General features: G+C 33.6%; 1 protein-coding gene across 1 annotated transcript; it reads right to left on the reverse strand.

Annotated features, from left to right (window-relative positions):
* Nucleotides 1-32: 32 nt before the first annotated feature.
* On the reverse strand, nucleotides 33-15,930 carry LOC134814335 (dynein axonemal heavy chain 7-like). The gene is made up of 10 exons (XM_063822429.1): nucleotides 15,896-15,930; nucleotides 11,218-11,357; nucleotides 10,031-10,183; nucleotides 9,489-9,676; nucleotides 9,232-9,316; nucleotides 2,038-2,132; nucleotides 1,605-1,715; nucleotides 1,225-1,407; nucleotides 246-383; nucleotides 33-107 (listed from the first exon to the last, which is right to left on the reverse strand). The coding sequence occupies exons 1-10, from the start codon at nucleotides 15,928-15,930 to the stop codon at nucleotides 33-35; spliced, it is 1,203 nt and encodes a 400-aa protein (XP_063678499.1).
* Between the last annotated feature and the right edge of the window lie 765 nt (nucleotides 15,931-16,695).

Consider the following 16,695-nt stretch of genomic DNA (forward strand, 5'->3'; position numbering starts at 1 on the left):
AAAGGGGGTTTTTTGCGCTCAAAACCGGGGTTTTAAAGATTGAAACAAGTGGGTTTTGGGGGAATACTCTTCACAATTGGCAGGGTATACAGTTCCAAATTGACCACCTGAAGCAGAAATATTTTATTTTTAACTATCAAATCAGACCCTTCTGTCTTAGTAGTTCTTTCATGAGAATTGAGATGTTAAGTATGCTGTCTAGTATTGAGATGCAGATCTGATCGTCAATAACAATTTCTCCTTACCATTGGATCAAGGTATGTGATAAAACAGCTGAGCTTTATTGATAGATGATCGTAGAACTTGTATCCTGCTGAGATCAACTTGGCGAGGATAATAGTATCTAGATCTGGCAACATCATACTCATACCCCGGCAACAGTCCTGACGGTTAGTTAGTTAGTTAGTTAGTTAGTTAGTTAGTTAGTTAGTTAGTTAGTTAGTTAGTTAGTTAGTTAGCTAGTTAGTTAGTTAGTTATAATCATACCTCGGCAACAGTCCTGACGGTTAGTTAGTTAGTTAGTTAGTTAGTTAGTTAGTTAGTTAGTTAGTTAGTTAGTTAGTTAGTTAGTTAGTTAGTTAGTTAGTTAGTTAGTTAGTTAGTTACTTAGTTAGTTAGTTAGTTAGTTATTTAGTTAGTTAGTTAGTTAGTTAGTTAGTTAGTTAGTTAGTTAGTTAGTTAGTTAGTTAGTTAGTTAGTTAGTTAGTTAGTTAGTTAGTTAGTTAGTTAGTTAGTTATACTCATACCTCGGCAACAGTCCTGACGGTTAGTTAGTTAGTTGGTTAGTTAGTTAGTTGGTTAGTTGGTTAGTTAATTAGTTAGTTAGTTAGTTAGTTAGTTAGTTAGTTAGTTAGTTAGTTAGTTAGTTAGTTAGTTAGTTAGTTAGTTAGTTAGTTAGTTAGTTAGTTAGTTAGTTAGTTAGTTAGTTAGTTATACTCATACCTCGGCAACAGTCCTGATGGTTAGTTAGTTAGTTAGTTAGTTAGTTAGTTATACTCATACCCCGGCAACAGTCCTGACGGTTAGTTAGTTTAAATTAGTCTAAATTAGTTAGTTAGTTAGTTAAAGTTAGGTAGTTAGTTAGTTATACTTATGGTGAGGTTCGCGTGCGTAGTTTTTAGAATAGTAGTTAAATGATAAAATCGGTAATCAATAATGGGTTAATATTGATAGATTAATAATCTCAGGGTTTTATTATATTATACAGTAGAAAACCCCAGAAACCTTGAGATTAAGAGGAAGAGGCTGACTGCGTGGCAGAGTAAGAATACACTGGAAGGAGCCGCTAGCCGGAACAAGAGTGTCCCCGACCATGATGTTCCCCAAATAGTTGGGAACCGGGGGGCTGTGCTCCGAGCTGAGGTTTAGTTGAGCGGACACTGTGTCAGGTCGTAGTGGCGACGGGGTCTGGGGGGTTTAAATGTCAGGTATGAAGTGGTGACGGGGTCTGGGGGGTTTAAATGTCAGGTATGAAGTGGTGACGGGGTCTGGGGGGTTTAAATGTCAGGTATGAAGTTTAAAGTCTGGAGAGGATTTTATTATTTAGATAAAGTTAGTTTGAGGAGAGCACTCAGTTAAAGGAGCCGGGGAGTCTTAATACGGACCTGGAATTCCCTGTTAATTTTACTGGAGGGTTCATGTGATGCAGGTCTCTCCTCGTGATGGAAAGAGGGTATAACGGGGCACTTCTGCTCGTTAAATAGTCTAGCATCCGCCTGCAATATATAACACGTGTTACAAGGGTTACACGTGCTACACAATATCACTTGTAGTGTTAAAGTAATCGCTTGTTGCGGCATCAAAATGCAGATTTACAATGAAATGATCAAAAATTAACAGCGTTCAATTATTTCTCAAAAATCATCCAAAATTTTTCTATTTCCATGATCGGCTTAAGTTAGAATAATGAAGTAAACTAGGAAACACTCGGCAGGAATAAGTTGCACTTACTATTACTATCTAGGGTATACTACTATTACTACTACTACTACTACTACTACTACTACTATTACTATACAGTACACTACTACTACTTACCAACGAAGCGAACCCGCGGTGAATGCCTTGAAGTACCTGTCCCAACTCTGAAAGCAGATCAGATCTCTCAAACATCCTCACTACCATCCAGCAGCCTGTAACATGTAATCTTATTAAATAGAGCCTGTAACATGTAATCTTATTAAATAGAGCCTGTAACATGTAATCTTATTAAATAGAGCCTGTAACATGTAATCTTATTAAATAGAGCCTGTAACATGTAATCTTATTAAATAGAGCCTGTAACATGTAATCTTATTAAATAGAGCCTGTAACATGTAATCTTATTAAATAGAGCCTGTAACATGTAATCTTATTAAATAGAGCCTGTAACATGTAATCTTATTAAATAGAGCCTGTAACATGTAATCTTATTAAATAGAGCCTGTAACATGTAATCTTATTAAATAGAGCCTGTAACATGTAATCTTATTAAATAGAGCCTGTAACATGTAATCTTATTAAATAGAGCCTGTAACATGTAATCTTATTAAATAGAGCCTGTAACATGTAATCTTATTAAATAGAGCCTGTAACATGTAATCTTATTAAATAGAGCCTGTAACATGAATCTTATTAAATAGAGCCTGTAACATGTAATCTTATTAAATAGAGCCTGTAACATGTAATCTTATTAAATAGAGCCTGTAACATGTATCTTATTAAATAGAGCCTGTAACATGTAATCTTATTAAATAGAGCCTGTAACATGTAATCTTATTAAATAGAGCCTGTAACATGTAATCTTATTAAATAGAGCCTGTAACATGTAATCTTATTAAATAGAGCCTGTAACATGTAATCTTATTAAATAGAGCCTGTAACATGTAATCTTATTAAATAGAGCCTGTAACATGTAATCTCATTAAATAGAGCCTGTAACATGTAATCTTATTAAATAGAGCCTGTAACATATTGTAATCTTATTAAATAGAGCCTGTAACATGTAATCTTATTAAATAGAGCCTGTAACTGTAATCTTATTAAATAGAGCCTGTAACATGTAATCCTTATTAATAGAGCCTGTAACATGTAAATCTTATTAAATAGAGCCTGTAACATGTAATCTTATTAAATAGAGCCTGTAACATGTCATCTTATTAAATAGAGCCTGTAACATGTAATCTTATTAAATAGAGCCTGTAACATGTAATCTCATAAATAGAGCCTGTAACATGTAATCTTATTAAATAGAGCCTGTAACATGTAATCTTATTAAATAGAGACAGCAGCCTGTAACATGTAATCTTATTAAATAGAGCCTGTAACATGTAATCTTATTAAATAGAGCCTATAACATGTAATCTTATTAAATAGAGCCTGTAACATGTAATCTTATTAAATAGAGCCTGTAACATATTGTAATCTTATTAAATAGAGCCTGTAACATATTGTAATCTTATTAAATAGAGCCTGTAACATGTAATCTTATTAAATAGAGCCTGTAACATGTAATCTTATTAAATAGAGCCTGTAACATGTAATCTTATTAAATGGAGCCTGTAACATGTAATCTTATTAAATAGAGCCTGTAACATGTAATCTTATTAAATGGAGCCTGTAACATGTAATCTTATTAAATAGAGCCTGTAACATGTAATCTTATTAAATAGAGACAGCAGCCTGTAACATGTAATCTTATTAAATAGAGCCTATAACATGTAATCTTATTAAATAGAGCCTGTAAACATGTTATTCTTTTAAATGGAGCCTGTAACATGTAATCTATTAAATAGAGCCTGTAACATGTAATCTTATTAAATGGAGCCTGTAACCATGTAATCTTATTAAATAGAGCCTGAACATGTAATCTTATTAAATAGAGCCTGTAACATGTAATCTTATTAAATGGAGCCTGTAACATGTAATCTTATTAAATAGAGCCTGTAACATGTAATCTTATTAAATAGAGACAGCAGCCTGTAACATGTAATCTATTAAATAAGGCCTATAAAAGTAATCTTATTAATAGAGCCTGTAACATGTAATCTTATAAATAGAGCCCTGTAACTATTGTAATCTTATTAACATAGAGCCTGTAACATATTGTAATCTTTTAAATAGAGCTGTAACTATTGTAAATTTTTTAAATAGAGCCTGTAACTGTTTAAAATTTTTAAAATAGAGCCTGTTTAAAATGATTTTTTAATAGAGCGTAACATGTAATCTTATTAAATGGAGCCTGTAAATGTAAATTTTTTAAATAAGCCCCGTAACTGTTTTCTTTTAAATGGGCCTGGTAACATGTAATTTTTTTAAATAGAGCCTGTAACATGTAACTTTTTTAATAGAGACGCCGCTGTAACATGTAATTATTAATAGGCCTTTTAAACAGTAATTTTTTAAAATAGGCCTGTAAAATGTAATCTTTTAATGAGCCCTGTAACATGTAATCTTATTAAATGAGCCCGTAAATGTAATCTTATTAAATGGGGCCCGTAAATGTAATCTTATTAAATAGGCCTGTAAGTATCTTATTTAAAAAAGAGCCTTTTAACATGTAATCTTTTAAAAAGGGGCCTGTTTAACAGAATTTATTAAATTTGAGCTGTTTTCTGTATCTTATTTTTGAGCAGCAGCCCGTGAACATGTAATTTATTAAATGAGCCCCATAAAATGTAATCTTTTTAAATAGAGCCTGTAACATGTAATTTATTAAATAGAGCCTTTACGTAAACTTTTTAAATAGAGCCTGTAAAATGTAATCTTATTTAAAAAGGCCCCGTAAATGTAATTTTTAAAAAGAGCCTGTAAAATGTTTTTTTAAATAGAGCCCTGTAACTGCAATTCCCCCTTAAATAGAGCCTGTAAAATGTATCTTTTTAATAGAGCCCGTAACATGTTTTCTTTTAAATTGAGACAGCAGCCCGTAAATGTAATTTTTTAAATAGAGCCGTAAAATGTAATCTTATTAAATAGAGCCTATAACAGTAATTTATTAAATAGAGCTGTAAAGTTTTTATTAAATAGGCCGTAACATATTGTATCTTATTTTAATGAGCCTGAAAATATTTATCTTATTAAATAGAGCTGAAAATGTAATCTTATTAAATAGAGCCTGTACATGTAATCTTATTAATGGAGCCTGTAACATGTAAACTTATTAAAGGAGCCTGTAACAGTAAACTTTTTAAAAAGAGCCTTTTTTGGTAACAGAATTTTTTAAAGGGGTAACTGTAATCTTATTAAATGGCCTTTTTTAAAAGTAATTTATTAAATGAGACAGCCCCCCGGCTGTTCATGTAATCTTAAATTAAATAGGCTATAACAAAAAATTTATTAAAAAGAGCCTGTAACATGTTAATTTATTTAAAGGAGCCCGAACATGTTTTTTATTAAAAAGAGCCTGTAACAGTAAATTTTTTAAAGGAGCCTTGAACTGTAAACTTATTAATAGAGCCGTAACATGTAATTTATTTAAATGAGCCCGTTTCATGTAAATTTTTATTTAAAAGGAGCCTTTTAACATGTAAATTTAAATTAAATTGGGCCTGTAAAGAATCTTATTAATAGAGACAGCGCCATAACATTACTTTTTTTAAATTGAGCCTTTTAAAATGTAATTTATTAAATAAACCGCGTAAAATGTTTTTTTTATTAAATAGGCCGGTTTAAAATGTAATCTTAATAAATAGAGCGCAGCCCCGGGGAAAATTAATTTTTTAAATAGAGCCTTTAAAAAATGTAAATTTTTTAAAAAGAGCTGTAACAGTAAAATTTTTAAATAGATGTAAACAGTAATCTTATTAATTGAGCCCGTTTAAAATGTAATCTTATTAAATGGAGCTTAACGGTAATCTTTTAAATAAGCCCGTAAATGTAATCTTATTAAAAAGAGCGCCCGCCTTTAACATGTTTTATTTTAAATAGGCCTTAAAAAAATGTAATCTTTTTTAAATAGAGCCCGTAACATGTTTCTTTTTTTAAATAGAGCCCGAACAAGTAATCTTTTAAAAAGAGCCTGTAACATATTGTAATTTATTAAAATAGAGCCCCGAACGAAATCTTTTTAAATAGAGCCCGAAAAATGTAATTCTTATTAAATGGCCTGTTTAAATGTAAACTTATTAAATAGAGCCGTAACAAATTTAATCTTTTATAAAAAAGAAGCAGCCTGTAACATTAATCTTATTAAAAGGCCTGTAAAAAATGTAAAATTTTTTAAAAAGGCCGGTTAAGTCCGTCTTATTAAAAGAGCCTGTAACATGTAATTTATTTTTTAAAGGGGCCTTAATGTAAAATTTTTTATTTAAAAAAAAAGGGCCCCCTAATTTTTAATCTTATTAAATAGACCCTTGTTTCATGTAATCTTTTTAAATAGACTATAAAATTTTAATTTATTAATTTGAGCCTGTAACATTAATCTTTTATTTTTAAAAAGAGCCGTAAAAATTAATTTATTAAATGGGGGCCTGTAACATGTAACTAAAAAAAATGGGCCTGTAACAGAATCTTATTTAAAAAAGACCGTACATGTAATTTTTAAATAGCCCCTGTAACATGTAATTTTTATTTAAAAAGACCCTGTAACTGTAAACTTATTAATGGGCCTGTAAAATTTTTAATCTTATTAAATGGGGCCGGTTTTAAACCTTTAATTTAAATAGGCCTGTAAACTGTAATCTTATTAAATTGGCCTGTAAAAGATTTTTTAATTTTAGCCTGTTTTTGGTTTTCTTATTAAATAGACCCTTAACATTATCTTATTTTAAATAGCCTGTTTAAAAGTTTTTCTTATTTAAAAAGACCCCGTTAAAATGAAAATTTTTTTAATTTGAGCCTTTTTTTTTCATGGGTTTTATTAAATTAGAGCTGAAAAGTAATTTTTTTAAATAGAGCCTGAAAATTAAACTATTAAAAATTAGACCTGTAATGTATCTTTTAAAAAGCCTTACATGTAAATTTTTTAATTTGAGCCTGTAAAGTAATTTTTTTTTAAAAGGCTGAACTGAAATTTTTAAAAAAACCCTGGCATTTTTTTTTTAATGGCCTGACTTTTCTTTTTAAATAGGTGTAACTGTATTTTTATTAAATGGCCCTGTTTTAAATTTTTTGGAGTAACTGTTTTATTTTGGTTTGGTTTTAAAAAGAGCCTGGGAAAAGTAATCTTATTAAAAAGAGCTTAACTTTTCTATTTAAAAAAGACCTGAACTGTTTTCTTTATTTGGCCGTTCATTTTATCTTTTAATTTGGCTTTAAAGGGGAAATCTTTAAATAGAGCCTGTAACATGTTATCTTATTAAATAGAACATGTAACATGTAATCTTATTAAATAGAGCCTGTAACATGTAATCTTATTAAATAGAGCCTGTAACATGTAATCTTATTAAATAGAGCCTGTAACATGTAATCTTATTAAATAGAGCCTGTAACATGTAATCTCATTAAATAGAGCCCTGTAACATGTAATCTTATTAAATAGAGCCTATAACATGTAATCTTATTAAATAGAGCCTGTAACATGTAATCTTATTAAATAGAGCCTGTAACATATTGTAATCTTATTAAATAGAGCCTGTAACATGTAATCTTATTAAATAGAGCCTGTAACATGTAATCTTATTAAATAGAGCCTGTAACATGTAATCTTATTAAATAGACCCTGTAACATGTAATCTTATTAAATAGAGCCTGTACATGTAATCTTATTAAATAGAGCCTGTAACATGTAATCTTATTAAATAGAGCCTGTAACATGTTATCTATTAAATAGAGCCTGTAACATGAAATCTTATTAAATAGAGCCTGTACATGTAATCTCATTAAATAGAGCCTGTAACATGTAATCTCATTAAATAGAGCCTGTAACATGTAATCTTATTAAATAGAGCCTGTAACATGTAATCTTATTAAATAGAGCCTGTAACATGTAATCTTATTAAATAGAGCCTGTAACATGTAATCTTATTAAATAGAGCCTGTAACATGTAATCTTATTAAATAGAGCCTGTAACATGTAATCTTATTAAATAGAGCCTGTAACATGTTATCTTATTAAATAGAGCCTGTAACATGAAATCTTATTAAATAGAGCCTGTACATGTAATCTCATTAAATAGAGCCTGTAACATGTAATCTCATTAAATAGAGCCTGTAACATGTAATCTTATTAAATAGAGCCTGTAACATGTAATCTCATTAAATAGAGCCTGTAACATGTTATCTTATTAAATAGAACATGTAACATGTAATCTTATTAAATAGAGCCTGTAACATGTAATCTTATTAAATAGAGCCTGTAACATGTAATCTTATTAAATAGAGCCTGTAACATGTAATCTTATTAAATAGAGCCTGTAACATGTAATCTTATTAAATAGAGCCTGTAACATGTAATCTTATTAAATAGAGCCTGTAACATGTAATCTTATTAAATAGAGCCTGTAACATGTAATCTTATTAAATAGAGCCTGTAACATGTAATCTTATTAAATAGAGCCTGTAACATGTAATCTTATTAAATAGAGCCTGTAACATGTAATCTTATTAAATAGAGCCTGTAACATGTAATCTTATTAAATAGAGCCTGTAACATGTAATCTTATTAAATAGAGCCTGTAACATGTAATCTTATTAAATAGAGCCTGTAACATGTAATCTTATTAATACCTACATGTAATCTTATTAAATAGAGCCTGTCACATGTAATCTTATTAAATAGAGCCTGTAACATGTAATCTTATTAAATAGAGCCTGTAACATGTAATCTTATTAAAATAGAGCCTGTAACATGTAATCTCATTAATAGAGGCCTGTAACATGTATCTTATTAAATAGAGCCTGTAACATGTAATCTTATTAAATAGAGCCTGTAACATGTAATCTTATTAAATTAACAATTAGCTAACTAATTAGCAATTAGCTAACTAATTAACAATTAGCTAACTAATTAACAATTAGCTAACTAATTAACAATTAGCTAACTAATTAACAATTAGCTTATTAATTAACAACTAGCTAACTAATTAACAACTAGCTAACTAATTAACAATTAGCAAACTAATTAACAATTAGCTAACTAATTAACAATTAGCTAACTAATTAACAATTAGCTAACTAATTAACAATTAGCTAATTGATTAACAATTAGCTAACTAATTAACAACTAGCTAACTAATTAACAATTAGCTAACTAATTAACAATTAGCTAACTAATTAACAATTAGCTAACTAATTAACAATGTTTCTGCTAACCAGTCTGGATGAGTCCAGCTAAAAGGTGTGAGAGTAGGAGAGGTTGCAAGGTGTCCGAGTATTCCACGCAGTATCTACCTAACATCTGAGAGATTAGCATTATTATTAAATAATATTATTCAATAATCATTCATTGAGTGAAATGTATCATTGAGTGAAATGTATCATTACATGCTAATTTGCAAATTTTTTAAATCATAGAGAATTCTCTTATCAGTTGTTACAAAATGTCACTTTTTTGTTTGATCAAAACTCACATTAGCATAGTCCTTGACAGTTTCGAACTTTCCAGAATTAGAAGGGCCTGTGATAGCTAGAGTTTGCCTGAGGGTGACAGCAGCTACCAAACTGAACTGTACTCTCTCGGTGATAGGTGTTATCACCAGGCGGCTGTATCTGCCAAGGTACTCGTAGTCGTAAGTCATTTCAGCGGTTAGTTGGCTCACTGCAAGGGAGACACACTTGTGTTGAGGTCCATCAGTACACTTCTAGTTGGTTTGGTGAAATGGCACGACCAGGTTTAAACGGATAAAGTTTTTCTGGAGTAAAACAAGTCGCACTAAATTCCCCCCTCCCCCTCTCCCCCCTCTCCCCCTCTCCCCCCTCTCCCCCTCCCCCCCTCACCCCCTCTCCCCCTCTCCCCCCTCTCCCCCTCTCCCCCTCTCCCCCTCTCCCCCTCTCCCCCTCTCCCCCTCTCCCCCTCTCCCCCTCTCTCCCTCTCCCCCTCTCCCCCTCTCCCCCTCTCCCCCTCTCCCCCTCTCCCCCTCTCCCCCTCTCCCCCTCTTCTCCTCCCAGTTACCTGTGATATCGATGCGTGGAGAGGACTTGTTGATATTGGCAGGTAACATGGAACTCAGCCAGTCGAACCTACCCAGCTGAGGGGAGATAGTGAACTTGGGGACTGCCAACACAGCAAACGAGGTCGGGGAGAGTACTTCAACTGTTCGTAGAGCTGGAGACAGAGGTTATTTTAGGTTACAGAGGTTACAGAGGTTACTTAAGGTTATTTTAGGTTACAGAGGTTACTTTAGGTTACTTTAGGTTACAGAGGTTACTTTAGGTTACTTTAGGTTACAGAGGAAGTGAGGTGGAAGTTATTTAAAGATTCTTTTCTGTAGTTTACAATTACATCTAGGCTTCTGTTGCAATCTTGAAAAGATAGAATTTTTAGTGATTTACTATAATACACGGAATATGATTGCTAGTTATACAATCCTTTAGTTATGAAATGGTAGTGAGGTTGTAAGGGTTGTGAGGTTAAGGATTGTGAGGTTAAGGGTTGTGAGGTTAAGGGTTTTAAGGTTAAGGGTTGTAAGGTTAAGGGTTGTGAGGTTAAGGGTTGTGAGGTTAAGGGTTGTGAGGTTAAGGGTTGTAAGGTTAAGGGTTGTAAGGTTAAGGGTTGTAAGGTTAAGGGTTGTAAGGTTAAGGGTTGTAAGGTTAAGGGTTGTAAGGTTAAGGGTTGTGAGGTTAAGGGTTGTGAGGTTAAGGGTTGTGAGGTTAAGGGTTGTAAGGTTAGAGGTTGTGAGGTTAAGGGTTGTGAGGTTAAGGGTTGTAAGGTTAAGGGTTGTGAGGTTAAGGGTTGTGAGGTTAAGGGTTGTGAGGTTAAGGGTTGTGAGGTTAAGGGTTGTGAGGTTAAGGGTTGTGAGGTTAAGGGTTGTAAGGTTAAGGGTTATGAGGTTAAGGGTTGTGAGGTTAAGGGTTGTAAGGTTAAGGGTTGTGAGGTTAAGGGTTGTGAGGTTAAGGGTTGTGAGGTTAAGGGTTGTAAGGTTAAGGGTTGTGAGGTTAAGGGTTGTGAGGTTAAGGGTTGTAAGGTTAAGGGTTGTGAGGTTAAGGGTTGTAAGGTTAAGGGTTGTGAGGTTAAGGGTTTTAAGGTTAAGGGTTGTAAGGTTAAGGGTTGTGAGGTTAAGGGTTGTAAGGTTAAGGGTTGTGAGGTTAAGGGTTGTAAGGTTAAGGGTTGTAAGGTTAAGGGTTGTGAGGTTAAGTTACCATTAAGTCTGTCCCTCTGAGCGAGGAACTGTAAGAGCAGGCTCTGCAGAGCAGCACTCTTCCTGTTAGACAGGGGACACCTCGTGTTCAGCTCCCTCAGTGTTCTCACTAGAGTCTCGTAGGAGTTCTGGACCCAGGTACTGGGGATATTATGGTGTTAATAAGATAACTGTCATATCTTCCATCTTATTGTACTAGTTTATCATAATAGTATAAGTAAGTATGGTATACTGTATATTATATATTATTAATAACTATTAAACTGTCAGTATGGATGTAGATTATCTGTCTCGTATAATAATCCAAGTCGTTGTGCGGTTTAAAATAAGCCGCTCTTTCTGATGAACCAGGTATAATGGACCGCGAAATCGGTTAGATTAAGCGGAAATGACGTCCGTTAGATGGCAGCACTCAGAGGGTTGGTCAGAACAGGTCACCAGATCTCAATTATCATGGAATTAGCATCACAACTTACAGTATTTTCCAATAAATTTACAGTAAAACATGAGGAGAGAAGCGAGGATAATGACTGTTCATGATTATTAAAATGATTGTTCATGGTTAGGGTGGTAATCTAACTAAAGCACGCGTTTCCATCTTGTTACCGCTCCAGCCATTATCTCTTGTAACTGTGGCTTTGTGTGTTTGTTTCAGGTCATGAGGATCTTATCTCACAGATTAGGAGAGATTTGCAAATTACTGAGGATAAGTACGCGTAGTTGTGTTGACTTGAGTTTGACTAAGTTGTGTTGACGTTGTTTGTGACGTTCTGTAGAATGAAGGTAGGGTTACAAAACCAAGTTAGCTGGTTTACGATCATTGTTCGGACTTCGGACTTCGTCTCGTAATAAGATTTGGTATCGGTTTAACATGTGTTTTACCCTGTTAACATGTGTTTTACCCTGTTAACATGTGTTTTACCCTGTTAACATGTGTTTTACCCTGTTAACATGTGTTTTACCCTGTTAACATGTGTTTTACCCTGTTAACATGTGTTTTACCCTGTTAACATGTGTTTTGCCCTGTTAACATGTGTTTTGCCCTGTTAACATGTGTTTTGCCCTGTTAACATGTGTTTTGCCCTGTTAACATGTGTTTTACCCTGTTAACATGTGTTTTACCCTGTTAACATGTGTTTTACCCTGTTAGCATGTGTTTTACCCTGTTAACATGTGTTTTACCCTGTTAACACGTGTTTTACCCTGTTAACATGTGTTTTACCCTGTTAACATGTGTTTTACCCTGTTAACATGTGTTTTACCCTGTTAACATGTGTTTTACCCTGTTAACATGTGTTTTACCCTGTTAACATGTGTTTTACCCTGTTAACATGTGTTTTACCCTGTTAACATGTGTTTTACCCTGTTAACATATTGTGTTTTACCCTGTTAACATGTGTTTTACCCTGTTAACATGTGTTTTACCCTGTTAACATGTGTTTTACCCTGTTAACATATTGTGTTTTACCCTGTTAACATGTGTTTTACCCTGTTAACATGTGTTTTACCCTGTTAACATGTGTTTTACCCTGTTAACATGTTTTTTACCCTGTTAACATGTGTTTTACCATGTTAACATGTGTTTTACCCCATGTTAACACGTGTTTTACCCTGTTAACACGTGTTGTACCCTGTTAACATGTTTTTTACCCTGTTAACATGTGTTTTACCATGTTAACATCTGTTTTACCCTGTTAACATGTGTTTTACCATGTTAACATGTGTTTTACCCTGTTAACATGTGTTTTACCCTGTTAACATGTGTTTTGCCCTGTTAACATGTGTTTTACCCTGTTAACATGTGTTTTACCCTGTTAACATGTGTTTTACCCTGTTAACATGTGTTTTACCATGTTAACATGTGTTTTACCCTGTTAACACGTGTTTTACCCTGTTAACATGTGTTTTACCCTGTTAACATGTGTTTTACCCTGTTAACATGTGTTTTGCCCTGTTAACATGTGTTTTGCCCTGTTAACATGTGTTTTGCCCTGTTAACATGTGTTTTGCCCTGTTAACATGTGTTTTTACCCTGTTAACATGTGTTTTACCCTGTTAACATGTGTTTTACCATGTTAACATGTGTTTTACCCTGTTAACACGTGTTTTACCCTGTTAACACGTGTTGTACCCTGTTAACATGTGTTTTGCCCTGTTAACATGTGTTTTGCCCTGTTAACATGTGTTTTGCCCTGTTAACATGTGTTTTGCCCTGTTAACATGTGTTTTGCCCTGTTAACATGTGTTTTGCCCTGTTAACATGTGTTTTACCCTGTTAACATGTGTTTTGCCCTGTTAACATGTGTTTTACCCTGTTAACATGTGTTTTACCCTGTTAACATGTGTTTTAACCTGTTAACATGTGTTTTACCCTGTTAACATGTGTTTTACCCTGTTAACATGTGTTTTACCATGTTAACATGTGTTTTACCCTGTTAACATGTGTTTTACCCTGTTAACATATTGTGTTTTACCCTGTTAACATGTTTTTTACCCTGTTAACATGTTTTTTACCCTGTTAACATGTGTTTTACCCTGTTAACATGTGTTTTACCCTGTTAACATGTGTTTTACCCTGTTAACATATTGTGTTTTACCCTGTTAACATGTGTTTTACCCTGTTAACATGTTTTTTTACCCTGTTAACATGTGTTTTACCCTGTTAACATGTGTTTTACCCTGTTAACATGTGTTTTACCCTGTTAACATATTGTGTTTTACCCTGTTAACATGTGTTTTACCCTGTTAACATGTGTTTTACCCTGTTAACATGTGTTTTACCCTGTTAACATGTGTTTTACCCTGTTAACATGTGTTTTACCCTGTTAACATGTGTTTTACCCTGTTAACATGTGTTTTACCCTGTTAACATGTGTTTTACCATGTTAACATGTGTTTTACCCTGTTAACATGTGTTTTTACCCTGTTAACATATTGTGTTTTACCCTGTTAACATGTGTTTTACCCTGTTAACATGTTTTTTACCCTGTTAACATGTGTTTTACCCTGTTAACATGTGTTTTACCCTGTTAACATGTGTTTTACCCTGTTAACATATTGTGTTTTACCCTGTTAACATGTGTTTTACCCTGTTAACATGTTTTTTACCCTGTTAACATGTGTTTACCCTGTTAACATGTGTTTTACCCTGTTAACATGTGTTTTACCCTGTTAACATATTGTGTTTTACCCTGTTAACATGTGTTTTACCCTGTTAACATGTGTTTTACCCTGTTAACATGTGTTTTACCCTGTTAACATGTGTTTTACCCTGTTAACATGTGTTTTACCCTGTTAACATGTGTTTTACCCTGTTAACATGTGTTTTACCCTGTTAACATGTGTTTTACCCTGTTAACATGTGTTTTACCCTGTAAACATGTGTTTTACCCTGTTAACATGTGTTTTACCCTGTTAACATGTGTTTTACCCTGTTAACATGTGTTTTACCCGCTCAACATGTGTTTTACCCTGTTAACATGTGTTTTGCCCTGTTAACATGTGTTTTACCCTGTTAACATGTGTTTTACCCGCTCAACATGTGTTTTACCCTGTTAACATGTGTTTTACCCTGTTAACATGTGTTTTACCCTGTTAATATGTGTTTTACCCTGTTAACATGTGTTTCACCCTGTTAACATGTGTTTTACCCTGTTAACATGTGTTTTACCCTGTTAACATGTGTTTTACCCTGTTAACATGTGTTTTACCCTGTTAACATGTGTTTTACCCTGTTAACATGTGTTTTACCCTGTTAACATGTGTTTTACCCTGTTAACATGTGTTTTACCCTGTTAACATGTGTTTTACCCTGTTAACATGTGTTTTACCCTGTTAACATGTGTTTTACCCTGTTAACATGTGTTTTACCCTGTTAACATGTGTTTTACCCTGTTAACATGTGTTTCACCCTGTTAACATGTGTTTTACCCTGTTAACATGTGTTTTACCCTGTTAACATGTGTTTTACCCTGTTAACATGTGTTTTACCCTGTTAACATCTGTTTTACCCTGTTAACATGTGTTTTACCCTGTTAACATGTGTTTTACCCTGTTAACATGTGTTTTACCCTGTTAACATGTGTTTTACCCTGTTAACATGTGTTTTACCCTGTTAACATATTGTGTTTTACCCTGTTAACATGTGTTTTACCCTGTTAACATGTGTTTTACCCTGTTAACATGTTTTTTACCCTGTTAACATGTGTTTTACCCTGTTAACATGTGTTGTACCCTGTTAACATGTGTTGTACCCTGTTAACATGTGTTTTACCCTGTTAACATGTGTTTTACCTTGTTAACATGTGTTTTACCCTGTTAACATGTTTTTTACCCTGTTAACATGTGTTTTGCCCTGTTAACATGTGTTTTACAATTCGGTACAAATGTTTTTTAAATTCGAAAAGTATTGTTCGAAAATTTTGTAACGTGTGGTTTAGAAGAATAGTATCCAGAAACTATCGCCCAGCGATGGCTAAAATACAAGCAGGCACCAAAACTATTTGAACTATCATTCATCTCATTACACGAAATTAAGCTAACTACTAATTAAGAAAAAGGTTTTGTCTTTATCGGGTGGTTAGTAGATAGGAGGGTACAGGTACTAACCTGTACCCTCTGTACTATTCCTCCGTTTAACCGATCCTAATTACTATTGAGATGTACTCTGCAGTACTTACACAGGACTCTGTGAGCTGTGCTCAATAACCACCATTAACTATTAACTATTAACTATTAACCATTAACTATTCATCTAAATAATTCATTAAGAGCTAGTAGGAGGATATATCTGAATATTAACGTTTATCTACCTAGCTCCAAGGTTAGTACCCTGCTAGATTGTTAGATTATATAATATATATTGTTAAAAGCAAATTCCTGCAGCATTCCTCTGCCTACCTGGTTTCTGGCACCAAAACAACTATTGTTACTATTGTTACTATTGTTATGCAACTTATTACTATTGCCCGCGAGATATCCTCATTGCTAGATTTCAGTGTTCTTTTGTCCGCTCTCATTACAGTTAACATTACTAATTACACAATGTGCACGTGTATTAATAAGTACAATAACAGTAATTACACCCAAAACAACTTAATTAATTTGACGTAACTTGTGAATGCATTAAATTAGGGTGCTTTCAATTTCACCTTGATTAAGTGTGTGTTCCTTTAAATTATCTCTATTTCATTGAGTGACTAATTCTGTGTAACAAGCCATCTATACTGATTATTTATTCAATTCCTGTCATACTAAATTCTTGTCTGCAGGAAGGATGCAGGGTTATGTTTCCAGCACGCTGCTACTGCTTACTTCTCTCTCTTCCTCCTCCTCCCTGCTTTGCTACCACTGTGAGAAGTGGACGGTTAACGTGTCCCTAATATACGCAGAGTCCACAGACTGCCTGAGCGCAGACAAAGCTCGGCAGTGTTTTGAAGGCGGGGTGTGTGTGGAGGGGAACTCAGTACACAAATACAAC

This window comes from Bolinopsis microptera, chromosome 4, assembly GCF_026151205.1.
Source record: "Bolinopsis microptera isolate Bmic1 chromosome 4, MBARI_Bmic_1.0, whole genome shotgun sequence".
Classification (NCBI taxonomy): Eukaryota; Metazoa; Ctenophora; class Tentaculata; order Lobata; family Bolinopsidae; genus Bolinopsis; species Bolinopsis microptera.

Bases quoted from the DNA above. Each gene is read 5' to 3' on its own strand.
- LOC134814335 (XM_063822429.1), bottom strand. From the start codon at position 15,930: ATGGTGGTTATTGAGCACAGCTCACAGAGTCCTGT. The intron at 2,133-9,231 runs GTTAGCAGAAAC...TACATGTTACAG, and splicing joins AGCTGGACTCATCCAGACTG to GCTGCTGGATGGTAGTGAGG. The intron at 1,716-2,037 runs GTAAGTAGTAGT...TATATATTGCAG, and splicing joins ACCGCGGGTTCGCTTCGTTG to GCGGATGCTAGACTATTTAA.